Source organism: Leguminivora glycinivorella, chromosome 18 (genome assembly GCF_023078275.1).
Source record: "Leguminivora glycinivorella isolate SPB_JAAS2020 chromosome 18, LegGlyc_1.1, whole genome shotgun sequence".
Classification (NCBI taxonomy): domain Eukaryota; kingdom Metazoa; phylum Arthropoda; class Insecta; order Lepidoptera; family Tortricidae; genus Leguminivora; species Leguminivora glycinivorella.
In genome coordinates, this window is record NC_062988.1 from 17,432,061 (window position 1) to 17,457,924 (window position 25,864).

Consider the following 25,864-nt stretch of genomic DNA (forward strand, 5'->3'; position numbering starts at 1 on the left):
CGCCTGTGTTTGAGAAGATAATTTTCTTCTTAATTAACCTGCTTTGGATGGTTTTAATTACGGCATCGAGACGTGCGAGTGTGATGATGACGACTTTTTGTACGACACAATTGGAGCCTTTAATACCTTTAGCTGGGACGTGAAAACAGGTTATTTGGAAGCGGAATTGTGTAATTTGAAGCATATTATATTTTTTGTTGTAGTATCTGAGGGTGGAACCTAATAAAATTATTCAGCCACTATGAACAACCAGTCGGAACAAATAAATACCTAGTTGACTAGAGGCCTGTAATGTTACTGCGCAGTATTTGTACCTACTGTATTATTGATAAATAATATGAAAAGCTAAAATTAAATACCTATTCTAGGATTAGGTATTTAGTTCATTTCCAGGATATTTTGTGATAATCCAATTATTGAAGAATGTGCCCTGAGTATTATGTGCTAAATTTGAGCCTTTATAACTAAATTTACCTATATTGGAATATATTTTAGTTTATATTTTTTACTGAAAATTCTGGCTTTTGGTATTAAAGACAGAAATTAAAACACAATAAACAATCAAATAATTTATTTATAATGCATATTCCTGTATGTTATATTCCAAGCATTCATTTTCTTTTTAATGGTACATACATAAGGTCACCCTGTTTCCCGTGGTACATTTTATTGTTTTTTTCATTTTAACCGCTTACGGATTTCGCGTTTATTAAATATAATACCTATACTAGTACCATGTAACTTCACCAAGCGAGAACAACGCTCTTCGCTCCCTCGTTACTAACCGCACTAACGACTAAACATCTCCGTAACTTCTATGTGAAGACCTAACAACACTCACTACAACCCACACACACACACACAGTGACACAACCCACACACTCTGACACATATACAACCTTATGTGTGTCTAGAGACCGACCCCAGTAGAACGGGAAGGTATCCGAGAAGATAATGCTGCTCAATAATACCCGCTGATCGGTTAAGGTTGCTTTACTTAGCCTTTTTTACAATTTACTGTGTCATTTATTATCATTTCGAATTGTTTGCCTCTTATGGATATCCCGGTTATTAAATATATATATAATAATTATGTAATTTCACCACGCAAGCACAACGCATTTCGCCCCCTCGTCACTCACCGCACTGGTGACCAAACATCTCCTCATCTTCACCCAACACACACTGACTACAATCCATACACACACAACCCACACACTCTGGCACAAATACAATATATGCGTGTCCAAAGACTTGCCCCAGTAGAACGGAAAGGTATTAGAGAAGAGAAGATGACCAGCTAAAGTGGCGATGGAGGAAATGCCACAGGTTTTGATAATGCTGCTTGCGGAGTTACGGATCTCGGTGAAGTGGTAGATGGTGGTGTAGACCACTAGAGTGGTAGCGGCGATGAGGAAGATTGAAGATATCGGCCTGAAACAGAATAAAATCGTATGAATAAAATAATAAACAAACGTTACAAATTTACTGGTTTCCTCTGAATACGAGAGCCTTAAATACGTTGACCGGAACATAGACAGACGGTGGTTATTTTTTTATCTTTGTTGGCCGCCCGATACTGCGATGTATATTGGTTTTAGGGACACCCGGTAGTTACTAACCGAACTACATATCAGGAAACCTAGTCTAACTGATTTATAATTATTATAATGTCCCCAGCCCAATGTTCTGCCTAAAGTACTATTCAAATTAATGTATGAAACTTTCGTATCAAGTAGCAATATTAATTAATTCAATATCTAAGCTGGGCATCCTAAATAAGGTGAAGCGATACTTCACACCTGGATAACTTCTCACACTCTAACGCCACTCTACAAAGCTTAAGTCCGATCCTGTATGGAGTATTGCAACCACCTGTGGGACGGCTCAGCTAAATACCAACTCGCTGCTTTAGACTCAGTGGAGCGCAGAGCCAGGAGGATGATTGGCGACAAGAAGCTAACGGCCAAGCTACATTCTTTGGCCCATCGGCGGAAAGTCGCCAGTCTGTCGGTGTTTTACAGTTTGCACTTCGGGGAGTGTGCTCAAGAGCTACAGGAGCTTATTCCACCGTCCCCATTCTACCATCGGACTTTTAGACGCACGGCCGGTTTCCATCCTTTCTTGGTAGATATTCCGCGAATTCGCACGAAGCGCTTTGCTTCTTCTTTTCTTATGCGCACTACCAAGGAGTGGAATTCCTTGCCGGCGGCTATATTTCCGAGCTTATATAACCCAGCAACCTTCAAATCAAGAGTGAAGAGGCATCTTCTGGGCGAGCTCACTCCATCGTAGGCCACGTCTTTGCCTTTGGCTAGTTTGTGGCCAGAAGTAAGCCCATTTATAAAATAAAAAAAAACAGCCGCTACCAGTATCATACTCATCAACCGCAGAATAACAATACATATTAATTAATTCTCCCACTATTTCAGGCGTATAATTGTTTTATTATTCATCAACAGAGGTATCAGCAATAATTAATTCATTAGAGCACTGATTAGCCTCTATTATCACCGCCGTGTTGCAATATCGGACGTATCATGATTTAATTACCTTTTATTGCGTTAATACGAAATTTTGCATGCAAATTTGTTCCTGTTGTTTGTACAGTCGTGTTCAAATTGATCTTACAAAGTTACAAGAAAAAAAATCGACTCTAATAGTATAATATTAATAAATCAGTTTTCAGTTTTCAACTAGTGTATTTTTATATGTCAGGTCGAAACTTCGATTGTATCTGAACAGTTACACGTGAAAAGGAAATTCGTAACTCATGATAAACAGTCGTGTTTTAATTTATCGCCACTCGTTCGAAGGACCAAATATTTGCTTGTCTACATTAAAAATTTTGGATTGAAAAGTAAGTATCAGTGTTAGTAGGTATACTGCCTACTATTTCAGACATTGTTAAAATGTTACTAAGATTCGAATTGAAGTAGGGACATAGAAATATTGATACTTATTGCTTTCAAAAATAGAAATTGAAGAGATTTTATATTTTTAACTATAATCCAAAAATACGTACTAAGCGTTTCGCTTCAACATTTATTTGCGAACCGCCAAAGAGTGGAATGCTCTGCCTGAGTCTGTGTTTCCACATGAGTACAATCCAGGTCTCTTTAAAGCAAGAGTCAATAGGTATCTCATAGGTAAGCGTGATCCACCATAGACCGCATCATCACTTACCATCAGATGTGATCGTGGTCAAACGTCTACCTATTCATACTAAAAAAAAAAACAATTATCGTGTCAGACGATTTCAAATGGTGTTAAAAAAATCTTACCAAAGATTAAAACTTATAGGACCGGCGATAGCAGCAAGGATGATACCAGTTACTCCAAAAATGGTCGTCCAGAAACACCACTGCTTCATTCTGGTGCCGTGATCGTTATGTTGAAGGTAGATCACACCAGCTTTCAGGCCAACTAGGGCTGTGAGTATGTATGAAAAGATTCCTGGAAAATATGAAACTGTTCATCATCATCCTCCTTGCGTTATCTCGGCATTTTGCCACGGCTCATGGGAGCCTGGGGTCCGCTTTGACAACTAATTCCAAGATTTGGCGTGGGCACTAGTTTTACGAAAGCGACTGCCATCTGACCTTCCAGCCCGAAGGGTAACTAGACCTTATTGGAATTAGTCCGGTTTCCTTACGATGTATGATAAAAACTAAAAAACTAAAATATGAAACTGTTAAAAAGACTAAATACCAGCGGAGCTAAGTATAAAATAACAATTTACCTACTTTCACAAAATGTTTATTTAGTTGAGCGTTTAAAAATACGCCAATTTTATGTGGATTTGAGTGTAACATCGGACTAAAAAGGTTTTCAATTGAAAAAAACATCATGCTCTTAAAATCGTTTCCCTGGTAGAAACTATATAAGTCTACATATTTCAGCGCGTAACTATAGTTGTGTAATGTGGAATACTTTCTAGCTGTATTATATGAATTTAAAACTAATATTTAAAAAATACGGAAATGGGGTTGTCTGATAATTTTAAAAGTGGCTGATATTTTTTCTGGTGCTAGGAATAACCATTTCTAATTACAGAAAAAAGTTACAGATTTTTTGGTAGCACCATACATTTTATAAAAATAAAAACGTGTTGCTTGACTGCGCGTACGACCCACTTCGGCTGTTATGAGATTTGTCTTAGTCTTTAAAAAAAATCCTTTTTGAATCTGTGCAGGCCACAGACACTGACAGTTGATTGTCAGCTTGACATTTTTCTCGGAGAATTCATAACCTTATTTGGTGAACTATTTATTACTGTTTTCGACTCATTTTCTCTCCCTGGCCTCTGATTTTGCCTCCTTCTACGACTACCTTCGCTCTCGAACCCCGGACGTTGATTTTACTGGCTTAAAACGACGACCTTTGATTTTAACCTCTGGACCTGATTCTGCTTGCATTAACGAAGATGTTTGCTTTTAAACACTGGACCTGATCCTGCTGAACTGTTTACGATCCGTTTTGCCTCCCTGACTTCTGATTTTGCTTGATATAAGGACGATCATCGCTTTTAAGTTCCGGACACTATTTGTTATAATGAATACAAGTACATAAACACGATATAAGGATCCCAAAACATGCTTTATACCAACTTGTTCTAAAACCAACCAGAAAAACCCAGATTTAAAATTGTTCATATTAAGAAAGGAGCTGAAGGAAAGTTGGTGTCAATAGGTTGGCAGGAACTGCCCAACCAGAGTGCGATTTTGCTGTGAAGACCACCTGAGTGTAAGATACCGTGTCTTGTTTACCAACCTTAAAATGCAGTTACACGCTGGCAATAATATCATAAAAAAGAAAGCCATAAATATCTGACACGGTGGCATTTTATAAAATGTGTATTTTTTGGATAGACCAATAGGAAAAATACATTTTTTTTATAATTTGCAATGTCCTATAATAAAATACAATTGATTTATTTTATTATGTTGTTTTATTTTACTTCTGAGTTGTAGGTGTGTGTCATGTGTGTCGAGTTACTGTCAAGTTACTATCAAATTCAGTCGGCTATGGCTTTCCATATTCTTCTATGGCCCTCCATACTGTTAAAGCATGATTAACAGCACTATAGTAGATTGTGTTACGAGGGAGCAAAATTGCATATTTATAGCGAGGATATAAATTGAATTGTGAACGAAGTGAAGTATTCTATATGTAATTGAATACTGCGTGTAGTGACTGGGATTCAAAAAGAAAGGGTTATTTTCTTCCCTGCACTGCGAGGAGGGTGCAAAGAGGCACTTTTCCTCTTTGCTATTAGGGACCAAAGTGATACTTTTCCCTTCAAGGACACATTTTTTTTACATGGTTACATAACATACCATTTTTATGTTCATATAACATATCATTATATATAAATTTCCTAAAAGTTGATGTTAATATGTGTAGCAAATTTAATTCCACCTTGTGTCTTAACACTTGAATCCCGCACTACGCTCAGGATTAAATTTAAGAATACCTTGCTACACTAAAATACAAAAATGCAAAATCATTTATTCAGCAAATAGGCCACGGGGGCACTTTTACATGTCAACATTACAGAGTATTCATTAAAGTTAAACAAATGAAATTAATAGAAATAGAAATAGAAATATTTTTATTCATGGCAAAATAATACATAAAAGACACACACAAATACAGATCAACAACAGAGAATTATTTACACACATAACATCACAAAAGGTAAGTAAGTACACATAGTTGCCATGAATATGGTCCCGACTCAGCATGGTGTTAGCCTGGGTGGCCAACGCTGATCTTCCGTCAGGGCCATAACGAATGATACCACGGAAAGTATACACATTACAAAGGAAAATAAAATTTAGAATACGTTAACAAAATGCAACAGTATAAATAAATAAACATTTTTAAAACATTAAAATCTATAATAAAATCGGAAAAACGGAACGTTGACAAAATTTTTTTAGTCGTGAACGCAACCAAATCTGACGTCAGCGATTAGCGCCATCTATACAATATAGCGGGAAAATAGAAATATTAACTAAAAAAATATTAATCATAAGCAAAGTAGCTATACACTGATATAGAATTAGAGATGTATAAAGTCTCTAAATGTCATATTATTACTAACTATAATCAATACATAAAGAAAGTGCAAACAGATACAAAGATAAAAGAAATCTATAATACTTCAATAGTTGTAAAAGACTGAATATTACAAGTAAAAATATTATACTTAATCAAATAATCCATGGAGATGTATAGCGTCTCCAAGAGTCAAATTTTATAAAATTAAAATATTTAAAAGTAAAAACCTTTGTCAAATAATACAAAAAAAAATACAGAAAATGAACAGCTAAATTACACATTTCAAGAGATGTACAAGTCTCTAGTTGTCAATCATTAAAGAACAAATCAAGTTTACAAATTAAGTTTAAAAATATAATCAAAATCTCAGAGATGTATAAGGTCTCTAAGTGTCCAAAAAACTAACATTAACTTAATCAAACGACAACAAGGTCATTAAAGTAAGGAATCTATTTTAAAATAAAATATAATCAAAATCTCAGAGATGTATAAAGTCTCTAAGTGTCCAAAAGCTAAAATTAACTAAATTAAACGACAACGTAATGGTCTCTAGTGTCATCCTTAAGACATTACTTACTTAAGTTTAATTCTTACAAGAACCGAATGTAGTGTCTCGCAATCCGCTCAAAAGTAAAGTTAAATAATCTAACAAAACATGTGGCCCAGGTAAGCTTGAACAGACCAGTCTCCACAAACAGCACCCGTTCACGAGTATGACGCGTATCTCAGCCATCGCCTCCCTCAACCTCCATTCGGGAAGGTGGCGATCCGATCAACACGCCACCGTAAGCAAAGACTTTTAAGCGAGCATGACATGTTCAAGCTAACAGCAAATTGACAAAAGAAAAATCGACACAGTGAGACACAACATTAAGCTTGTAGGTGACATTAAAGAGGGCAACAATGCCTAGTATAGCTATACATAACTAATTACATGCTCAACGTGACTTAGAGATGTAAAGGTCTCTAAGGGTCAGTGTACTATCATACTTTAAATAAATTTTATATAACTACGCTATATAATGAAAACAAAAATCTTAGAGGTGTATAAGGTCTCTAAGCGTCCTACTAACATAACTAATGATACAATACAATCACATGAGAAAAATTACGCTGTGTCATTTTTACTGGATACTAGTACGGTTGTATTACAAACTTCTGCTACCATAATCAAGCTACTGGCTTAAAGGCACACTCAAGATATATATCTCATTTTTCTCCCTTGTTGCACAATCTACTATTGCTACCATTTGACACTTTTTTTTTTCACATCATATAAGCAAATACCAAAATATGAATCAGGTCTGTTGTAAAAATATTATGCACTTAATCGACACAATTTTTTTATACACAATATTACTTATGTGCAAACACTTTCCGTGGCGTTAATATTTTATACAGGCCAGACAAAGTTATTGAACAGAAAAGTGTCACTTAATTCCCTCCTAACAGGGCCGAAAAGTACCCTTTCTGAATGGGTGATGTGAAAAGCAGTAGGCGTCACATCGCAAACTCATTTCCTTTTTGAGCACTAACTACTTAAAGCAGACAATAAACCAACAATCTAAAGTTATTTGTTTAGGGCACAGGTCCTTCTCTAGTTCTCATCTGTAGGCAGGTGCGCTTATGAATCACTACTAGGAGTTAGCCTGTTTTCACATTACCCGATCCGATATCGGATGTCGGAAGGATTTCAATGGAAAAAATCCAAGACGACGCCTGTAATGTATGGGATATCGGTCCAACATCCGGTATTGGATCGAATAATGTGAAAACGTACTTATGGGTGCTAAAATGAGTAATAATGTTAAATATAGATCAAGACAAATTTATGTTTATTACACTCATTAACATGTAGTTGCACTTTTCAAAATTAATGGGATACACATTCTCTGTCCAAAATATCTCTGCATCTTTCATCAATTTCTTCTTCACAGGCATTGTGTTTGTCGCTGTTCCACATTTTGGCAAATTAGATGAACTAGCTCTTACAAAATCGCTAGTACCTATCCACGTTTTCCCAATTCAATGGGCTTAAAAATTGTAATCAGGTCCGGGGTTCAACGCAAAGGCCGTCGGCAGCAAGCAGGGCAAGCAAACGTCTTCGTTAATGCAAGTAGAATCAGGTCCAGGGTTTATGTAGACTTCTAAAAATATTTTGAAAATGTATGTCATATGTACTACAAGAAAACGATGACGAATCACAAACAAATAACTTACCAAGCAACCCTTCAGTGAAGGCATAGTAATAGTCAACATAGAAAGGTTCATCCCTATTCACTTGGAGCATGATTTTGTTGAACACTTCGCTAAAAACGTCGTCTTCCTGGCAGTTGTTGCCCTGAGCCATCCAGGAGGTTCTTCGTGGGTCAAATACTGCATATCTAAAATGTTATAATTTTTATTTATTAACAGGCTGTCCATTGCCATACAACGCGGTAACGCGGCGAGATATCAAGCCTTTACCAGGGGTTGCGTTCGTCCTCTTCCAATACCAATACGTCGTAAGTTTTTTAGTTTTAGGATTTAAATTTAATTTCATTTTATTTGTAGGCTAATTTGTACCCATTTTATACTTTAAATTGAATAAATGCATTAAATAATTTACTTATTAAATCTCCAGAAAACATGTGGTAATGGTTTGTGTTTGCAAATCTTAATACATCAACCTATTATTTAAAGGCGCATTTACACAACGGAAAAAGTGCATGCGAGCGACGGGATGGCCTAGGGGTTCGTGGCGTTAGCCCGGATTGCTAAAGACGCCGATTTGAATCCGGCCTTCGCCGTTCCGTAGTTTTCAAACCTAAGCATGCACAGGGACAGACAGACAGCGGGAAGTTGTTTTGTTTTATACTATGTAGTGATAGTGATTCTTTTCACTAAATAGTTTAACCTTTAGTTATTAAAATTAACGATAAAATGACGTTGCATCAAACTCACTGTTTACACTCGGTATAGTAGAAGACGTAGATTGAAACTATCATGATGGTTAAAAGGAATGTCCCCAGAAACCAGCTCCAAAAGAGTGTCCCGGCTGTTCCAAAAGTGTTCTGAAATAATGATTGATCGAATAAAAAAAAGTATTATAGTACATCCTTACAAAGATAAAAAAAGGTTCATTCATAGATTGGTACATGTGTATAAAAAAAACATAAAAAGAACTTAATCTAACAAAATAGATATATGAAAAAAATTACAAATAAAAAACAGGAGCAAGCTCGTCGCCGGGTGCCCAGCAAGGCTGGTAGGATGTTATTTTTTTTTTATTTAATCTTACTTGAAATCCGTCCCACCGCTTTTCGAACGAAAAGTGTAAAGGAATCCAATTTCTAAAGTATGTTATTATTGTATTCTTGTTTTTGTTTATGTTTACTAAATTTAATTATACTAATAGTTCAAGTCCAAAAGTCCTACTACTGTACATATGTTTGTCCAAAGATACTGGTGCATGATGTGATTACCTATAATTGGGCAAACATCTAACTTTAAATTAATGAAGGTTTAAAAATGTTTGAATGATGTACTGTCTGTTGGTGATCCTAAATAAATATAATATAAGCATTGCCGCGCTGGATCGCGATGCTTATTCGCTGCGCAAGAAATGAACCAGTCCTCTGGTCACCCGTAGCATCAATGAGACGCTTCAACTACAAATATTGACTAAGCTCCACCGTAAGTTCTAGAAATTTAAAGAACGATATACCTAATTACCTACATAATAGACGACCGGTCTGGCTCAGTCGGTAGTGACTCTGCCTGCTGAGCCGCGGTCCTGGGTTCGAATCCCGACGGGCATTTATTTGTGTGATGAGCACAGAATATTTGTTCTTGAGTCATGGATGTTTTCTATGTATATAAGTATGTATTTATCTATTTAAGTATGTATATCGTCGCTTAGCACCCATAGTACAAGCTTTACTTAGTTTGGGGCTAAGTTGATCTGTGTAAGGTATCCCCAATATTTATTTATTTATTATAATAATTATACAAATACGCATAGAAAACTACGACACCGGTACAAATATTTTGTGCTCATCACATGAATTCAAAATGTCTTTACCGGGATTCGAACCGTGTTCGAACCCAGGACCACCGTCTTAGCAGGCAGAGTCACTATCCACTAAGCCAGACCGGTCATTAAAAAACTTTTGTAAAATTTTATCAGCTGCCAAATTTTTGTAAAGATTCGCAAGAAGGGTATCGATCGGTAATGGTTAGGTTTTTAAGCGCATTCTATGTATGTATTAGGGTGTTTCATATTTGTATGGGAAAAATAAAATTGTGATATTTTTTCTGACTTCGCTCGGCTTTCGGTTCTAGCTTATCTTAAACGCCTATATACCAAATTTCAAGTGATTTGGACGTTGTTTAGAGGTCGCACTGGATGAACAGTTTGAAACAAAAGTCGCTAAAAAGTAATGTTACTCAATTTTATTTTCAAATAAAATAATAGATTAGTTGTAACTTATTTGAAAGTAAAAGTAAACTTATTAAACTTAAAATACAACAGTTGTAACATCCATTCTTGATAAAATAAGTCATCATCATCATTTAGCTTACATGTGTAAGCCGCAACCTTATCTTTTGCTCGCAAGTAGTAACGCATTTTCTGTGATGTTCGACGACTTTCAGCGAGAACCGTTTTGCTCTTCATCTTTGACTGGAGCGTTAATTTTTATTATTAAATATATACTTACTATAATAAGGTATACTTACTCTTCTTTGCGGTATGATATAGTATTGTTAGACTATCGACCAAGTCTGGTGTTAGGGCTACAATAATCGCTAACATCCTGGACATTAAATAGTTCGAAGACAAAAATCAAAAAGGTAAGTATAGTCTATATCCCGGTCAATATACTTAAGTCAAAGAACGATCTTGTTTTCTTCTTTGTCGTCACACTCTTGGCAGAGTGGTCGTGGTCGTCACATCAGGGGGGGTGGTAGCAAGCTTAACAATGCATCGATATTCCTTACGCATTCGTAGAGTGGGCCACTAAGTGCAGCCTTGACTTGGCTGGTCCATCGCATCTGAACCTTGTCCAGGATACTCTTAGCTTTCTTCTGCAGCACCACATTTCTAGGAAATCTATCTTCTTTTCCCTTGAAGTCCACGTCTCAGCACCGTAAAAAAAATGGGAAAATTGGGAGATACTAATGCCCTGACAAGTCGCATTTTAGTGGCATTTGTGATGAATATTCTCCATATTTTGCCGAGCCAGTCCATGGCGGACCTGGCGATAGCCAATGTGCCGCTTGATATCATCCACCTATCCTGTTATCAGTGCCCCGAGAGGGCCGAGAGACCACTGCTTCATGCCAAAAACAGGACAAAAAACCAATAAAACTTGTTCCTTAGAAGGAAGTCGAGCGTCCAAAAAAATACCATAAGGAACCTTGCCTAGAAACTAAATGCCACGTCAACTAGTAATTTTTTTAAAAGAACTTGCTTCAATATAAAAACTTTTCATTATAATCACTTTTAAACCACCTACTACAAAAAGTTACATAAGTTTTGTTTCTAGCCTTTCCTGCGCCCATACTAACTTCTTCAGACAAAAGTTGCCACAGTGTGCGACCTCTAAATATTGTCCGATTTCCCTGATTTTTGGTATATGGGCTCTGTATAGGTGTAGAAACAAGAAGAAAAGCAAAGTCAAAGATAAATCAAAATTTTGGAAAAATGAAACACCCTAGTATGTATGTTAAGCATTTTTTTTGTATGAATGGGCTTACTCTTGATCACAGACTAGCCGATGACATACATAAATCGAGCCATAAAAACCCAGAAAGCGAAATTTCGATTATAGATTTGCGTAAGCGCACTTTATGCGAGCCAACTCATAAAAATTGTTGCGCACCAGCTAAATACGAATAGCGCATTCGTAAAATTATGACAAGCGGACAGACATTGAAATTTAATTTCTTTAGCACTCCGTACTTTATCACAGTGACAATAAATATGAAAGCTATAAATCACAACAATCACTTTGTATTTCACTAACTTTGGTTTTATCCACTAATCAGGTAAACTGTAGCAACCATCAATGGCCTTCATGTCTATAACAGACTATACAAGCAATAGGGGTAGGATACAGCTATGCAGGGCAAAGATATATGCCCTTAAAAAGCTACTATATTATCATTCACCTGCCCTTGTCCCAGTCATTTGGGGTAGGCGCAGCATGTCCTTCTCATCCATACCTCTCTATCGCCCGTCATCTCATCATTCACTTGTTTCCGTTTAATATCATCTTTCACAGAGTCCATCCACCTTTTCCTCTCCCGTTACTTCCTTCGACGTTGCTTCGTAATACCTTTCTCGTGATCGTGGTCTACTAAGTATATCGTCAAGTTTTTACTAACCTTGGTTTTGCCCTGCTTATTCACACTGATCAGGTAAACGGTAGCAACTACAAAGTAGGATATAGCTATGCAGGGTAAAGGTGCCCATAGTTGAACGGCTAGATAATGTGAGCGGGGCGCGGCGGCACTTATAGCAGTTCCGATGAAAAGGAGCACAATCGATCTCTGTAACAAAATATTACACATAATTTTTGATTTGTTATGCACATGATAAGTATAATATAAATGGCAAACAAGACAAGAAGGTAAGCAAATTATCAATACTGATCAAATTGTAAAACTGCAACAGATGCATCTACAATCAACAACAAGAGTCAGTCTAAACTAAGTTTGCAACGACTTTGATAGTTTCGCTTGTGCACTGATAAACTAAAAGTGTAATTTTTCAGTAAAACGTTCGACTTTGTTGCTTACCGTAAGGACGTTGTAACCGGTTACTCGTACAAAGATAAAAGCAAATATTGTCCTTATGGTAAGCGACAAAGTGGGACGATTCCTTAAACTTAATCGATGTTTGACTTTCAAAACACCGTTTGCAACAGCTATCAATCAAAACTAAAAAGAATATTGCTAACTTACCTGTGTGCTCTATCTTATTCACTTACCAAAAAAAATATGCCAAGCATAGCGTACTTCGACAACCCTTTCCTCATATCCTCTTCAACCATTACCGGTATTTTTAGTCCAACAGAGAATATATATGCAAATAACAGAGAGTTTGCTACCGTCAGTCCGCCATAGTTCTTACTGAAGATTGGGTATCCACCCCCGCCGGTTGTTACGTATATTATTAAGATGAGTAGAAATCTGAAAAATCATACAATTGGTTAATTATTAGCTGATAAAAGTGACGTCAGAACTTTCGAAACACCTGATGGAAACTGAAGACAGAGTCTAAGATAGATTTAGGTCTTAGGCGGGCCTTATACAATCTGAATCAAGTAAATCAAGAATTCATAATCTAAAAAAATCAGAATGTGTGCAATTGAGTTACATACAATTTAGCTATTGTCCACACTCGTTCTGATTTTATTGTTTAAGGCCGGAAAACTTTCTACTAATAGTTATGATATTTTTCAGATAGATTTGTCAAGACTGCGTAACACTGATATTATTATCTAGTTTTAGGTACATCATTTAACACGTACACAATCTAGGTACCATTGAAATGATGTAGCTTCGTAATGAGGATGCACACTGACATTTTATCCCGTCAGGCGGCGCCTGTGCAAGTGCCTAGACATGTCAGATGTCAGTGTCATTCATTGTGAGAGAGAGAAACAAAATGTCATCTTCTATGAAATTCTTTATCTGTGCAATGGACTAATAAATAAAAATAAATAAATAAATATTATAGGATATTTTTTTACACAGATTGACTGAGCCCCCACATTAAGCTCAAGAAGGCTTGTATTGTGGGTACTCAGCAACGATATATATAATATACAAATACATATATACATAGAAAACATCCATGCCGCAGTAACAAATATCTGTGCTCATGATACAAATAAATGCCCTTACCGGGATTCGAACCCGGGACCGCGGCTTAGCAGGCAGGGTCACTACCCGCTAGGCCAGACCGGTCGTTGCACTAATAAGGTGGTGCCATCTGTCATAACCTTTGAGTGTGCCTCCTCATTGACAGATTTAATGAAAACAAACACGTATAACATTAACCTTCTTTTATTCGAGGTTTTAATTAGCTAAGCATCCAAATTATCATTATTCAACGCCTTGGACGACCCTTGACGAAAAGTTAAAGGGCTAATAAAATTTCTCAACGGGCCTCGTGTTACGGAAAAAGTAATAAATACGAGAGTATCCTGCTGGAGTCACGGGTGGTTTTAATTAGCAATTTACTGACCGATTGGCTTGGTCACAATCGAATTAAAGAAGTCCTTGATGTGCTCAAAGTAGGTCATTATTAGGTGACTGGAGTCGGACTTAGGCAAATGCATGCCGTTTGAGATGCCAAATTTCTTTTAGAAACTTTTTTTATAGATAATAATAAAATAGATAAGAAATTACTAGAAGGTACCCGTAGAAGAATACCATCAAAGCAGCACTTGTGAATGTGACACGGCTGTTGTTTTACAGGTCTACCACAAATAAATAACCTAACCAGAAAAATTAAAATTATGAAAAAAACCCCGACCGCGACATAGTAGACCGATTTTCATGAAACATGGCTAAGAACACTCCCGACTTACTCAGCTTTCAGACAAAAAAAAACTAAATCTAAATAGGTTCATCCGTTCGGGAGCTACGATGCCACAGACAGACACACACACAGACAGACAAACAGACAGACAGACAGACAGACACGTCAAACTTATAACACCCCGTCGTTTTTGCGTCAGGGGTTAATAAATATTATTGGACATCTTACAAAATAACTTAAACGTTTACTTGAAATTCTTCAAAACGTGTAAATAATCTCTTCAAAAATATCATTTAAACGATACAGACTTTGCTGGTTAAAATCACCCATGACTCCGTTACCCCTTTTTTACTACGCACTTACCCCCTTAGGAAATGAAGGCTGGGCGTTATATCTGAGTTATCTCTTCCCGCAGTCGAGTTTAATCCTTCATTATGTCGCTTTTTGTTCCGATTTAGGAATAACTTTACGAGGCCTAAGGCTGTTATGGCGCTTAGTATGATTAGACTGAAGAGCAGTAGAGCTGAAAAAAATAACGATATCATTTTTAGTTTTACGCTGAGGTAAGGTAGGGTAATTTCGTAGGGTAAGTGGAGCATTAGGGCTAAAAGAAGTTTTGTTTATTTATATTTTTTTTAACAGTTTTGGTTTAATTATTTTTTTAAAACACACGATATGACTAGTCGGGTATAAAACCTCTAAATCTAAATTCGCCTAGTAGGAAGTTAAATAATAAATATCTTTTTTTATTATTATATTTATTATAAATGGGCATACTCTTGGCCACAGACTAGCCAAAGGTAAAGACGATGGAGTGAGCTCGCCCATAAGATGCATGTTCTCACCCTTGATTTGAAGGTTGCCGGGTTATATGAGCTCGGAAATATAGCCGCCGGCAAGGAATTTCACTCCTTAGCAGTGCGCATAAGAAAAGAAGACGCAAAGCGCTTCGTGCGAATTCACGGAATATCTACCAAGTTAGGATGGAAACCGGCCGTGCGTCTCAGAGTCCGATGGTAGAATAGGGATGGTGGAATAAGCTCGTGTAGCTCTTGATTTCTTATCAATACTAAAATACTAACGCAAATAAATGTTGACTGGAGGAACTTCTGTTTCCATTACACATTTCCCGACGTCCAATCTGTAGACGCCATACTCTGCCAGAGTAGGTTTCATGTCACACATCAGGCCGCTGCAAACAATTGAAGAAAGATGTGTTGTAATATAATTATAATGATTAGATATAAGGGAAGTTTCATTACAAATGTATAAATTTTTAATCACGAAATCACAAAATATACTGAGAAAAGAGAAACCATCTGTAAAGTTTGTTCGGAAAGAGAAGAGTCGTGGAATGTATTGGACCCCATACATTTCACGCCTCTCAGACTTTAGTTGGAAGGGATCCCTTACAGGGCTAAGTTTGCCTTTGTACTTCATACTACTACCATTTAATGGAATAAAGCCAGGCGAACGATGGTCGCGCAATCAATTAGACACAACTATATTGTAATCAATAAGTAAAGTCAACCAATTGGAACCCTGTAGAACTATGTCACAGTGACGTTATAAATCAGATTGTAAGAAATCTCTTACTGCTTGTCATTTTGACATGGTTTGGAGAGTGGCCTAGGGTTCCAATTGGTTGACTGTACAACCAGGCAGGCAAGTATAGTCGCATGATAAACTATATAAAGTCAGGGCGTCCTTTTAGAACTGTTTTTTTGTAAGTATAGAATAGAATAGAAATATTTTTATTCGTAAGCACTTAACAACGACGATAACAATATAATATACTTACACAAAAATTACCGACACACAAACAAGTAATCATACATCCACACAAAAGGCTAACAGAGAAAAGTGCCACGAAATGGTCTCATCTCAGCATGTTGCTGGCGACTTCCAGCGCTGGTCTTCCGATGAGGCCATTCGGTGAAGCGATTCGGTAAGTGCGATAGGGATGCACCGACGCGATAATAGTATTTTATACAATGTTGATATAATACAAAGCTTTTCAGTCGAGTACCATGTTTAGGCCAAGAAGCTTGCTGAGTGGCCTAATAGTACGGTAGGAGAGTGAAAAGCTTAATTATACCACTATTGTATACAATACTTTTTCTACGAGTCATCATCTTCATCATCAATGGACGGAAATATCATCATTCATGCAAGTTAAAATTAATGTTAATAGCGTCGTTCACCGTTGTATCAACATCGAATTACCTAGCAACCAATCGTTTGTAATAACCGTCTCTGATTGGCCGATAACGCGACAGATTAAAAAAAATGTGTTTCAGATGCAGAAAAATTTGCCAGGTATCGCAAATTAGTATAGAAATTGTATGAAGTTCTATTTTTGAAATTATTACAGTTAAATAAAGTCAACTATAATGAGATTATTATAGTTGAGTCGGAACTGCCATAGAGTATCCAACACTGAAAAGCTAGCACTTATAGTTTAGTCTGTGGTGTCCTAATTGACAGATTACAGTCGACGAGTAGAAAAAGTTTATCGAACTAGTGTGCTACGCCCGTTATAGCATAAAATATTACCTGACATAGTCCGTCTGTATAAAATTATAATATTCATTGTTAAGAATCCTCCATTTGGTCTGTTCTCCCGTATACACTTTATAAACAGCTGTCTTGTCTGATCCGTGTGCATTGTATTCACTCTCCTGACGTTTATATGGGCACTGGAAAAATAACATTTAATTAGGAAATAAAGCTGCTTATCTGGAAATAAAGGTTAGCTGGTAGAGATCCCAGGGATAAGTTCGCCTTATACACATATTGTATTCTCTGTGCTTTATGTAATTTGTTTTGAGCAACAATATAGTTGCATTATCTGTAGGGTGAATTATACGGCTATTGCTGAACCAAAGATTTCCTTTAGTGGGATTGGTCCTTAGGGCCTAAGGATGGATTTAAGAAGTGGGGCCACCGTGATTTTAGATGTTAGTTTTTTGAGATTTTGGTAGCTTCTGCTCTGGAGGAAAATAGGGTCTCAATCTATATAGAGGCATTAATTATGCTACTATTCCAAGTTTGGTACCATATTTGTATGACTTAAGGATGTCAAATACATTATAGGACTCATATGTGCATGGGACAGATGTTAAACTACGTAGAATAAGAAATAAATAAGTAAAGATTACAGTATCACACTCCTATGCAAGACCTGTAATGGCAACTGCGATAATTCTAGGTATATTAGTGTTTGAATAACTTTCGCTTTTAGTTTGCTTGCTGGTTTGTTTTAACTTTTTTGGATAATCATTGTTTTATTTTTTGTTACAGATGTAATGCACCGCGAATCACTCATCGAAGATGATATAGAATTGGATTTAGAGGTATTGGAAGACGAGGGCTAGGATACTAGGAATCATCGTGCCAATTTTTTAGATTTTTTGTGTTAGATTTTTTTAAAATAAATACTGTAATCTTTACTTATTTCTTTTTTATTCTACGTAGTTTAACACCTGTCTCGTGCACATATGAGTCCTATAATGTATTTGACATCCTTAAGTCATACAAATATGGTACCAAACTTGGAATAGTAGCATAATGAATGCCTCTATATAGATTGAGACCCTATTTTCCTCCAGAGCAGAAGCTACCAAAACCTCAAAAAACTAACATCAAAAATCACGGTGGCCCCACTTCTAAAATCCGTCCTTGGGCCCTAAGGACCAATCCTACCAAAGGAAATCTTTGGTTCAGCAATTTAGACAGGCAAATTTTCTATTTAACACAAAAACCAACAAATCCCAACTCCAAAATTGATAAAAACCAACTTATCAAATTACCAAGGAAGTAGAAGGAACAAAGCAAATACTTCGTTTAAAGAATTGGCAATAAGAACCGATGGAGCCAATCCGCGATGCTGTCGGATTAACGCTGCCACTCGATCAGAGTGAACGCTCAATTTCACACACCTTAACAAAATGCTATAACTAAAAATATTACATTTTTACTTAGTATGTTTTTTTGAGAAAAAAATCTAACATACGTACATACAATCACGCCTATTTCCCAGAGGGGTAGGCAGAGATCACGGATTTCCATTTACAAAAAAAATTTAACATATTAAATTTTAACTCTACTGTCTTAACACTGCCACTCGATAATTAGCGAACTGTCATAACAAAATAGAGTGTATGAAAAAAAACAATATAGATATTTCTCGCAATAAAAGACATTTTGCTTAAGTATAAGAAATGTATTTAAATAATAGAAGAAATATTTCGTTTTAAAATTCAAAATATGATGTGCCTAATCAAAAACCCTATTTTCTTGTTTAAAGAATTAGCAATAAGAACCGATAGAGGCAATCCGCGATGCTGTCGGATTAACGCTGCCTCTCGATCAGAGTGAACGCTTAATCTCCCGCATAACAAAATGATGTATCTCAGAACAGCAGTACAGCTTTTTTATATATTGCTCTTGAAACACAGTTTTGCCTACAATTGTGACCCGATATACTACTCTACTTTGAAAAAAAGAATAACTCTACTGTCTTTTTTATTAAACTGTCACTAAGATGATATTCAGCATTCATATTTCCGTTTGTGGTACGGTATAGACGCAAAATAAAGCTATGGTTTAGTATACCTACACCAATTAATTCTCGGTTTTAATAGGTAAAATTTCATAGCATAACCTACCACATTATTTACAGTTAAAATTAAAATATGTGTGTCCATGGGCAACAGTGATCGCATACCATCAGGCGACCTGTCTGCTCGTTTGCCTCCCATGAAAAAAAGATAACATAAAACACTATAACTTCAGATACGCTGTTTCACCACACTGCGGCAGATATTTTCCTGTTCTGATTTGTAGGGTGACAAGGGGGCAGGAGATTAAGGGAAGTTGTCCCACAACGCATAATCATTGGAAACTCAATTCAAATTTTGACTTTATTACAATACAATACAATATACAAAACAATTGGTTTAATATTGCTGTTCTTTGGGGAGCATAATAAATTAAGTGTTTTTTGCATTACGTTTTGGAGTTGTTTATTAATTTTTGCTAATGTTCTAATGATTTGAGAGTTCTAAAGATTTCGTTAAAAAAATATCGCATATTGTATGTAATTACGTGGACAAATACGGATGTTATGTTCCGTTGTAGGTTTTTTGTGCATTTGAACGACTTTCCTATCGTGATTTTGCACTTGGCTCAGTCAACTTAGGAGGTATCTAAATGTACTGTAAAAAACCTATTTTCCTAACCGGAACTCGATACAAAATATACTGAAACGGATTCCCAATATTTTTCTTACACTTTTCATAAATTACGGTAAAAATATATGTTTAAACAATAACAATCATGATCACATTTTCTCCTTAGTCAAACTTAAGTGCGTTTTCACATTATCCGATCCGCTACCGGATGTAGGACCGATATCTTTGATTTTTAACCCCCGACGCAAAAACGACGGGGAGTTATAAGTTTGACGTACCTGTCTGTCTAGTGTGTGTGTCTGTCTGTGGCATCGTAGCTCCCGAACGGATGAACTGATTTAGATTTAGTTTTTTTTTTAAAGCTGAGTTAGTAGGGAGTGTTCTTAACCATGTTTCATGAAAATGGGTTCAGTATGTCGTGGGTTTGTTAAAAAAATTAATTTTGTGGTAATTTAATTTAGTTGCCTTTGAAATCCTTCCGATCGATATCGGATCGCGTAATGTGAAAAACCACCGGTGTAATATTTATAACAACCGAATTACATTCAGCGGTACGACACGCCACCACAGACTAAAACATACAGACTCCGCTGTACACAAAATTAAAATTTTGAAAAAACCCCCGACCGCGACCTAGTGGACCGATTTTCATGAAACATGGCTAAGATAACTCCCGACTAACTCAGCTTTCAGACAAAAAAAACTAAATCAGAATCGGTTCATCCGTTCGGGAGTTTTGCGTCGGGGGTTAAAAAAAGGAAAGAGATCGAAAAAATACGAGACTAATTTGTAACATCGATCGATCTAGTGCAATTCAGCGCATATGTGTTACACGTATGTAAGAAGAGTAAAGTAAAACACGGATTTAAACTTACACGATTATTACACAATACATAATTATTTTGTTTTAAAAATAAGAGTAAACTTGAAACTTTATAGAGCATTGAGAACTGAAAAAACTTAACTAACAATATTTAAAAAAACGGAACTAATCGCTATGAAGATCCATAAACGACCACGAAACGACCTACTAGCGACATTTGTACTGTATCGGTACCCAATGCTTATACGCTGTGCGAGGAAGTCTTAAGAATCTATTTTGTTTATTTGCATGCTTCGTCTGTTAGATAAATCATCTGTAATCTAACGCACTTCGAGGGTGCGAACATAGTTCATTTTGCAAGCAACGGTTTATATTGATGAGGCTGAGTAGCGAAAACGGGGAGATTTTACCCAGATTATATTTATAAAAGGCTAGACTCTTGGCTACACTTCGTTTTTTAGCTTTACAAAGTACACTGAGAGAAATTTGGATTGTGAATTTAACAAGTTCGACTTGTTGCGGTTTATTCGTTTGAATCAGCCAAACGTATGTTTAAAACAATATGTGTCAGGTTGTTTTTATTATATTATAAAATCGACTTGTTGATTCAAATATATTGCCGATTCAAATGACAAGTAGCTTGTTGTTTGAACCAAAGAGCACGTAGGTTTTTTGGTTAAAATAGCTTAACTAAAAAACTTGTTGAACGAACATGAAAACTGGTTGTATTTTTTCTCAGAGTATATAAACGTAGGTATTTATATTTATATGTGGGAATTATGGGATATGTTTTTATATCTTTGGATAAATGTAATTTCAAGGCCCAGCAAATATTTCACAGAGAAAGGAAATTTTACATATCTTGAATAAAATGGAAAGAATCAACCAGTGTGTAGGTACTAAACAGAGCCCCTTTAACATCTTTACTAAGACATTTACATTATTATTCATTTATTTATCACAAAATTCAATGTCAAGTTCAATATAATATAAAGTTAGTTTTTTTTAGTCAGTTTGTACAGTCAACCAATTGGAACCTTAGTCCACGCTACAATACAACCACGTCAAAATGACAAGAAGTCAGAGATTTCTTACAATCTGCTTTTATATCTAAACGAGACCCACATGTTCCCCCCCCCCTGGATCCGCGCATAGTTTTACAGTACAAATAGCCATTTAAACATTAGTGCGGTAATATAGCGCCGTATGTACCGACTATAAAAATATGTAGGTACTTAAAGCATGACCTCAGTGCGACCCTCAGTGACCATAGTGTGAACTGCATCATGCCTATCATCTTAAGGTCACGCTTCTGGATCATTTTTATTGACACATATCAGAACTGGCCTCGATTGTTATCGGTAACGACGGTAACACTTTACAAGTTAATTGGTTATTTGTTTTGTCTATGTATAGTAAATATTTGAATTTGTTTTAGCTAGAATAAATTGAACTATAGGTATATACCTTTGTACCCAGCTAAGATAAACTACTAAACTTATTATATGTTGGTTTTATGGATAACTTCTAAAAGTTCTAAATATTTAATGCTATTTTTAAAATTGTTTATAGGAACTTTCGGTCATCATTTTGCAAAATTGCAATTTTCAGGTTATGTCAAAACCTTAAATCAGTATAGGTACAGTATAATAAAGAGTACTATCGTACAGTATGGCCACTCCCGCTCCCCGCTGAAAGTGCCGCCCACCCCCTCTCGGTTACCTCACAGTTAGCACCTGTCAAAAACGCGAACAGTCGACCTGTCATATTTCACTCATACAAGCATAGTACGCGTTCACCTACACGAGCTTAGACTGTGTGCTAGGAACGTGCCCCTTTCATATATTTGATCGCCAGTATCCGAGGTTGTGGTATAGGTCTCCATTTACTTTTTTGTATTTTTAAATGACAGCAAGAATTTAGTACATGACAGTTTTTATTTGTTTTTTTCCCCGATACCAAAGACATATGTAACTCCGTATAGACGGATAAAGTCTAAGAAAAAAACGTACCCCAAAGCCCTAGAGAAAAAGGAACGGTGGCCTAGATGGCATTAAACCTTTGGGGAACAAAAATGGGGAATAAAACGATATACAAATGTATTTAACCTACTAATAAGCACCTATGTAAATTGTGACCCGCAATATCTCTTTACGAGCAAAGGATGTCTTTGTCTATTTCTATGTCTAATGTTTTTTAATATCAATAAACTGTTTTTGACACTTAGTATATTTTATTTTATATAATAATACCCATTAGAAGTCATTTCTACCAAAAATAATTTTGGCCGCGCAGATCGCTTAAATACCCGTATGTGGAACGCTCGGCTAGATGGCGCTAATATTAATATTTGACATTTTAACACAATATCAAGCTAACAATATGGGCCAAATTGTCAAAACTGAGGTTTGAGTTTTAAGCTTGTGTCGAGAGATGGCAGTCTATTCACTATGATTAGGTGATTACACATTTTACTTTGACAGTAACTCTGTATAATACTCGATCCTCTTTGCCCGACACGAATGGTATACATTCATTTATATTTTTTGTAGTTTTATTTCCATGCATTGTAAATAAATATTTCCAATGTGACTTCTGTGTTCACGGTTCGGTGATTTTGGGTAAACAAAGAGAGTCATCGTTGGGCAAATAAAAATATTTGTTTGCGGTTAAATAACATTTCGTGATATGATAAATTTATGAAAGTTATTGCTGGAGTAAATAAAAACAAGTAAAGATTAACCATTTTTTAAAACAAGTTTCGATAACCTAACAAAAACTTTTTTTTAGTACAGATGGTGTTTTTTTTACGCACTGGTTCATTATATGCCAGGTCGAAACTTCGGAGGCTCATCTGTACTGAAAAACGTCGTACGATACACGTGCGAAAAGGAAATTCGTAACTCGTGTCGATTTAAAACACTGCCTTCGGTCGTGTTTTAATTTATCGCCACTCGTTTCGAACTTCCTTTTTTACGCACTTGTATCGTAATGTACTATTTCAAGTTGTAAAATGTTGCTTATAAAGTTTTGCACCATTACATTTTTACGTGAGTACAATTAATATTGAAAAATACTGCACATTATATTATGCTTAAAAGCTAGCTAATGTCTAAAATAGGCCCTTGAGGCATTGTACCAAGGATACTGGCGACATTTCCTCGCTGTATCGTAATGCTGAGGCTGTTAGGGCCTATTTTAGACATTAGCTAGCTTTTAAGTTTAGTCTTAGTTTCAAATATAATTATGTAAATATGTTCATGTAAATATAGATTAGTGTTACATTTTTATATAAACATATTTTTTAAAGTTTTTTTGACATATTACTGATATTATATTACCTACTAAAATACCTTTAAATCACTACTTTTATTCTGACAGTCTAATATTTCGGTCTCATTCTTTCGTAAAATCCAATAAAAACAGCTGTTGCACAATCTTACAAAACATAACCTCAAAATACTTACTTTATAACAATCCTCACTAACACTGTACACTCCAATGTGATCCAACGTCGTGTTCAAAAACACATAAGCATAATTCAATGGTAAAAAGTTTACATGAATATCATTGTACACTTCAACACTTGGACGGCCGAACCATGACGCCATGATTTATTCGTCTGAAAAAAAAAGAAATGGCAGCGCTCAATATATTTTGCACTTTAAGTAATATCGCTTATAGTTTCTTATGTTTTATTTTAGTGAACAGTATGGACTGGTCAGTGTGATATTTTGTTTGATACTGAGTATTTGGATCAATGTGCGTGTATGTATTGAATGAACCTGACCTGATAAGGATAGATAATAACAAATACGATTTTGTTTGTAGCAATATTTTGAGTGAACACAGATTTATTGCACGTGTATTGTAAGGTCTGGGATAGGATTATAAGGATTTTTAGATAAATTGATGGAACTGTAAGTACAGTCACCTTATAAAACACGTTATACGAGGAAAACCGTAAAAATGTGTACCTATAAGTAGTAGATATTTTAAGTCTAAGTGAGCATTACTTTTTTTTTTGCCAATAAAAACATTTTGATTGTTTTAGGGAATTTTAGGTCAATTGTACTCAGAATCACGAGTACTTTCAATCTCACTGGGAGACAAACAGTGTCCCAGAATTTCCATACATTTTTGTTACTTTCCTCTTTTGTTACCCCATACATCATGTACGGAAAATGGTAACAAAATAAGAAAAAATCGTATGGGACAATTTTTTTAACTACTAGGATTGAAAAAGCTAGTAATTCTGAGTAGAAATAGCGTATTTTTTCCAAAAATATCACACTTCATAAAAGTGGCAAAAAAAAAGAAATGCTCAAGTATTATTTTAATATTTGGCAAAAGCGCTAGAAAAAGCTTTCTTGCTTAATCAGGCGTATTCAGATTTTAATAAATGGTCGTGAATTGAACATAATATAATAAATAAATTTATTCAGCTGTGAGTGCCTATTTAAATCTAAATTAATGAAATAAACAATATGATTCGTTTATTTATCGAGTGTACAATATAAACATCAAAAAATCACTAACAAAAAAAATATTACGTATGTGAAAGCTAAAGCAATTTAACATTTTCTGTGCACTCAAGTGAAATAATAAGGGTTTGAAGCACTCAAAAATACACAATCCGGCCAACAAAAGAAATCACTGAATATTGTATGTATTCAATGGAGTTACCTACACAAAAGCAACTGTACAAATATGAATTTACTCGTACCTACAATTATTTAGAACCCTAAATTTACTTTCAGGGAACCTTTTTGATATAACAAAAGGCGTAAAATGAGAAAATAACATTACAAAACAACTCTTACGTACGTACCTGGGTACCTAGCCAACGTGCAACATTACAGCACTATTCGCTTATGATTCGTAACGGCCCAGCCACGACATTGGTCTAAAGCGCGACAGCGGCGGCGAGCGGCAGCCATACGTGCGAATGAAAAGTCCCATCGCTGTGTCTCGCTTCAATGTATGGCCGCCGCTCGCCGCTGTCGCACTTAGACCAATGTCGTGGCTGAGCCGTAAGCGTTTCGTAGGTCTCCTATCGCTCTTCTGTTAAGTCCCGTCAATAGAATTTGTGAACAATGTAAACAATCAGAATACTCGTCAGATACTGGCTAAATCCATGTGTTATTTAAATGATATATTCAGGTAGTATAAATAGTATTAGTCATTACTAACTTTTCTGACTTGTAATTGGAAACAAGATACAATATACTGAAAACGCTTAGATTA

The 25,864-nt window shown here is 35.9% G+C and overlaps 1 protein-coding gene across 2 annotated transcripts; it reads right to left on the minus strand.

The window, feature by feature from the left end:
* Nucleotides 1-556: 556 nt before the first annotated feature.
* LOC125236034 lies at nucleotides 557-25,588 on the minus strand. Of its 2 annotated transcripts, none has more exons than XM_048142720.1 (11): nucleotides 25,449-25,588; nucleotides 24,085-24,239; nucleotides 17,156-17,298; nucleotides 15,682-15,791; nucleotides 14,963-15,122; nucleotides 13,041-13,242; nucleotides 12,436-12,600; nucleotides 9,010-9,119; nucleotides 8,287-8,450; nucleotides 3,285-3,456; nucleotides 557-1,434 (listed from the first exon to the last, which is right to left on the minus strand). In XM_048142720.1, exons 2-11 carry the CDS (start codon nucleotides 24,226-24,228, stop codon nucleotides 1,101-1,103), a joined length of 1,704 nt encoding a protein of 567 aa, XP_047998677.1. In that variant the 5' UTR covers nucleotides 24,229-24,239; nucleotides 25,449-25,588; the 3' UTR covers nucleotides 557-1,100. The 2 variants fall into 2 exon arrangements, with proteins under 2 accessions (XP_047998677.1, XP_047998678.1); XM_048142721.1 differs by lacking the exon at nucleotides 25,449-25,588 and adding an exon at nucleotides 24,336-24,352.
* Nucleotides 25,589-25,864: the final 276 nt, after the last annotated feature.

Coding starts and splice junctions, on each gene's coding strand:
- LOC125236034 (XM_048142720.1), bottom strand. CDS start 24,228: ATGGCGTCATGGTTCGGCCGTCCAAGTGTTGAAGTGTACAATGATATT. Junction 9,120..12,435: donor ATAAGCAGGGCAAAACCAAG/GTTAGTAAAAAC, acceptor TCATTATTTCAG/AACACTTTTGGAACAGCCGG. Junction 1,435..3,284: donor CCTATAAGTTTTAATCTTTG/GTAAGATTTTTT, acceptor ATTCTGTTTCAG/GCCGATATCTTCAATCTTCC.